General features: G+C 36.1%; 1 protein-coding gene across 1 annotated transcript in view; it reads left to right on the top strand.

The window, feature by feature from the left end:
• LOC109338794 (calcium-dependent protein kinase 13) overlaps nt 1-4759 on the top strand; it is an 8314-nt gene extending 3555 nt beyond the window's left edge. The window contains exons 2-7 of the mRNA XM_019576107.1: nt 1811-1954; nt 2280-2432; nt 2922-3037; nt 3114-3281; nt 4055-4285; nt 4360-4759. Of these exons, the coding sequence (XP_019431652.1) occupies nt 1811-1954; nt 2280-2432; nt 2922-3037; nt 3114-3281; nt 4055-4285; nt 4360-4509 (962 nt within the window). The 3' untranslated portion in view covers nt 4510-4759. The remainder of the gene's footprint in view (nt 1-1810; nt 1955-2279; nt 2433-2921; nt 3038-3113; nt 3282-4054; nt 4286-4359) is intronic.
• The last annotated feature ends 257 nt before the right edge of the window (nt 4760-5016 follow it).

Raw genomic sequence — 5016 nt, 5'->3', positions numbered from 1 at the left:
TATTCTCCATTTGATTTTTTTGTTCTATCAACAAGACTTTCTGCATAATTTCAGATAAGGAATGTAAATCATACATTTTTACCTCTGCTTGTAGTTCCTTCTTGAGCCCATTCAAGAATATTCCTTTCACCAATTCTTGATCTATAATCCTCAAGGTCCCACCGTACTTCTCGAATTCCTCCACAAACTCCTTTACGGTTCCCCTTGTTTCAAAGACAGTAGTATCTCGAAGGTTGTATCATCGAAGGTTGAAATCTCCGAATTACTGCCACCTTGAACCCTTCTCAAGAAGGCCTAGGAGTACATCTTTTCCACCATTGGAACCAGTTTAAAGCCTTCCCTTCCAAGGCCAGTAGTGTCGTCTGCATCCTTTCAGCATCGGTGACCCCCCTCCACACGAAATACCTTTTCAACTAGCAGGTCTAGCCGTAAGCATCGCCTCCCGCGAAAACAGGGAGCTCGAATTTTCGCCACTGTTTCTGCCCAGGGATGAACACCCCGCCGTGTCCTCCGTCGGAGTTATTTGCTGCATCATCGCTGGATTGGGTCGCAATTCCCAGCTTGGACGCGATCGCAGCAAGAATATCTTTCGTTTTCTTGGTTCTTGCTTCGTTACGCTCTCTACGTATCTGCATCTCTTCCTTCTTTTTTTGTGTCCCATTGTTGTTGCTTCTAACCATCCCTCTTGTTACCACCATACGCGTCGCAGCAGAAGTTTTTCAGGCACCAAGTCGGTGCTCTGATACCAGTGATAGAACTGGTATCAAATCAGAATATAGAAACAGAAAATAGAAGAAGAATAGATGCAAGATCAATGTGATCTTGATCAGTAAATTGTATTATTGTTAAAAATGTGTATACAATGATAAAGAACTCCTTCCACAAGAGAGTAACTTCCCTAACTGATTTCCTAAATCAGTTCCCAATTACAACTTCTCCAAAAACTACTCTTACAAGCTTTCCCTCCTCTATTTATACAACTAACACACTAATCTAACTAACTAGTAAGGGTATTCTAGGAATTCCCTCTTTATTTAATTCAAACAACTCCTAACAACAAACCTCTTTTCTACTACCCTATGCCTACCCTATCATTTGGTGCTTGTGGAGAATAGTGGCTTTCTCTGAACCATAGTAACCAGATTCACTATTTGGTTGGAGAACCGTGAATCAGTTTGTGAGTATTGATTCGCGGTGCTTTTGCGAACCAATACACTTGATTCACATATTGATACTTAGTCTCAAACAAACAACTATTGAAGGCGTCATCTTACTCATCCTTGGGCTTCAAACCATCATATGTCGAATGCTGCAACTCCAATTGCACATGATGAGGCTGATGGCCTTAGTAGAAACACAGATAACAGAGAAGGAGAAAAAGAAAGTAAGACACAGCAGAAACACAGACACAGATTGGGGGACGAGAAAAAGAAAACCCTAAAATCTAAATTGGCCTCTTTAGTAAATGGGCTTATGTTTTTGTGGCCTTTACATGGCCACATACAAACAATGGATTGCTTTATTCTGTTTTCTTGTGAATAGTTTGTAATGGTACAATGTTAGAAACAGCATTTTTTTTTGCATCCAGCACTTAACTATTTGTTGCTCAACAATTGTGGTGAGGAGCATTTCGGTGTTGTTATCATAATTGCAAACAAAGTACTGGTTTTTTTCAAGCATTACTGTCCTTTTTGATGCTTTGCCATCTGATAAAACATAGCATTGCATTGCCTACTCATGTTTCAACATTATATTTTCAATCTTTTATAATCTTTCATTATTGTCTAATGGGTAACACTCAAATTTCCAGGAGAGAGGTTCTCAGAAATTGTTGGAAGTCCATATTATATGGCTCCAGAAGTGCTCAAGCGGAACTATGGACCAGAAATAGATATATGGAGTGCAGGAGTAATTCTCTATATCTTATTGTGTGGTGTTCCTCCATTTTGGGCCGGTAATCACATTCTAAATCCCAAGATGGTTGTGTTGCTCTTTTTGCTTGGCTTCCTTTCTGCGTGTATGATCATGGATGGCTTTCATGCTTTCCTTATTTTTTGTTATAATGTTTGCAAACTTTCATTTTCTGTGTTACTTTTTTTATTTGAGACATGCTGACATAAAGTAATGCTTGTGGGCAAGGCTTTGATTGGACAACTCTGATATCTTTTGCTTCATATTTGCAGTGCATTTTTTGTTCTTTTAAATTTGTTTTCTTTATCATTTCATAAGCTCACATGAAAACTTTTTTATATCTTACCTGGAGGTTAATTGTAATGCAGAATCTGAACAAGGGGTTGCACAGGCCATTCTTCGTGGACTTATAGATTTCAAAAGGGAACCTTGGCCCAGTATTTCAGAAAGTGCTAAAAGTCTTGTCAGGCAAATGTTAGAGCCAGACCCTAAACTTCGACTAACTGCCAAGCAGGTGCTTGGTATGTTTTATCTCCTTTCATACATCTTCCTCTATGTAACACTGAAATTTAGCATTACAATACCTTTCTCTGATCTGTTTTGCATGCTATTTTTCAAGTTAGAAGGTGCCAAACTTTAAATCTTTAAATGCTTGGTTAATGGTAGTTCCTTTACTCCCTCTTCTGTTATTTGAACTGCAAAGTAGAATGTTTTCCATTTATGTTTTCTGTTATCATAAGTTGAAATTTATGCTGTGTTTTATGAATATTATTTGATATTTTAGATCTCTCAATCTGAAATCTTTCCTTGATAACTTGGACTTCTTTCATAAAAATATTCTAAAAGAAAATGAAGATAGAATCTCAAGGACGTACAGACAATTTTTTATAGTAGGTAGTTCTTTGTTAATGATTTGAATGATTTGAATTAGACTCTACTTAAGGTCATTATGCTAATGAAATATGATAAGAAATGCATGGTTTAATTGTTTTTCTTTTCTTGTTTTGCAGAGCATCCTTGGCTCCAAAATGCGAAGAAAGCTCCTAATGTTCCTCTTGGAGATGTTGTCAAATCAAGACTCAAGCAATTTTCAGTGATGAACAGATTCAAAAGAAAAGCCCTTAGGGTTGGTTTATCACATGCTGTTACCTCTAATCTGTGGTTTTATTGGATATTAGTTATGATTGAACTTTTCAAAACAGGTCATTGCCGATTTTTTGTCCACTGAAGAAGTTGAAGACCTCAAAGATATGTTCAAGAAGATGGATAGCGATAATGATGGTATTGTTTCCATTGAAGAACTAAAAGCAGGATTTCAAAGTTTTGGATCCCAACTTGCTGATTCGGAAGTTCAGATGCTTATCGAAGCTGTATGGTCAAATTTCTGTTTTTATTTTAATCTATGTTGTCTCAAGTCTCGGCATGATAATTTTGTCGCTTGTAGCATCTTGTGGTGCATGACCAAAGAAAATCTTAAATTTTTTACCAAAGCAAATTCATTGCACTGCATACAATGCCGCGGGAATTAGCAGTTATGGGGTATCTGATATTATTCCATTCATCATTTTAATTAAACACGTGTTATTGAGGCATTTTATAATGGTAAAACCAGTACTTTTTATTCTTTTCTGGATTTGCTTTTTTGTTTGACTTTGTTGTTTATACCTCACACCGTTGCACATTTTTTATGTTGTTGAAAGATTTATTCATGACAAATTAACAGGTTCACTAATTCCTTAGAAATATTATAACTAAGTAGATGACTCGAGGATAGTATTTGGATTGAGAATGATACTTTGTTGTAACAAACTTCCCTGCTCTCTTTTATGTGCCTATTATTTTGATGTTTGTGTTTCATAATTGTTTTCTTCGCTTGTGCTCACAAAGAGATGTTTTGGTTGTAACATCCCCTTATCTAGCTAGACAGACATCTTCGGTATGCACAACAACTTTGCAGCCAATATATGAATGAGAATAATGAACTTCTGCGTTTGCTTTCTCTACAGTTGTTCATCACGTTCACCTTGTTAATTTTTCTTTTCCCATGTTCCGTTTTCATGCCATTTATATGTTGAGTTCAAAAGTTTTAACGTTCCAGCTCTAAATTTTTCTTGTTTTGTTTTTAAACTATTGTTTATCACAGGTGGGCACTAATGGGAAGTCAACACTTGATTATGGGGAATTCATTGCTGTCTCCCTTCATTTAAAAAGATTGGCAAATGATGAGCATCTTCGTAAGGCCTTTTCCTATTTCGACAAGGACGAGGATGGTTATATCGAACCACATGAGCTACGAAATGCATTGATGGAAGATGGAACAGATGACTGTACAGACGTAGCGAATGATATTTTCCAAGAAGTAGATACAGACAAGGTGAACATTTGATGGGTTTTTCTTGTAATGTTGGTTGTGGAATCTCAACCTCTAAAATTCTTGAACAATTGCAGGATGGGCGCATCAGCTATGATGAATTTGTGGCTATGATGAAAACCGGAACAGATTGGAGAAAAGCATCTCGGCACTATTCGCGAGGGAGATTCAACAGCTTGAGCTTAAAGTTGATGAAAGACGGTTCTGTAAACTTAGGGACTGAGTAGTGTTCTAAGTGTTAGCCTGTATTCAATATCTTTCCAAATACTGTAATATTCTTCCTATATTTCTTTGTGATGATTTTTTGTTCCTACGTTATATTTGAACTTTTTAGTAGGTGTTGTGTGAATCAGAAGCAATGCATACACCAATATACATGCACTGTTACTTCTTCTAGCTAATGATGTGATATGTATGAATGCACTCTGTTTAACTAATCCTATTCTGGTTTGACAATGTTGACAACTGTTTAGTGCAGTCTGAATGTTTAAGTATCCGTGGCGGATCTTGCTCTAAAATTTAGAATGGGGCAATAATATTTAATTATAATTGACAATTGAAATTATTCAATTAACAATAAAACATATATATATAATTGCTTCAAAGTTTGAAAACAACATATTAATTCTAGAGTAAATTCTTATTTCACTCCATTATGATTTTTGACCTTACGAGTTTGGTCTCTAAAAAAAATAAATCCTAAAAAGTTTTATGTGAGTCAAATTAGTTTTTTT

Source organism: Lupinus angustifolius, unplaced genomic scaffold, assembly GCF_001865875.1.
Source record: "Lupinus angustifolius cultivar Tanjil unplaced genomic scaffold, LupAngTanjil_v1.0 Scaffold_42_22, whole genome shotgun sequence".
Classification (NCBI taxonomy): domain Eukaryota; kingdom Viridiplantae; phylum Streptophyta; class Magnoliopsida; order Fabales; family Fabaceae; genus Lupinus; species Lupinus angustifolius.
The sequence above is the reverse complement of the archived record's forward strand: the minus strand, read 5'-3'. Positions and strand labels throughout refer to the sequence as shown.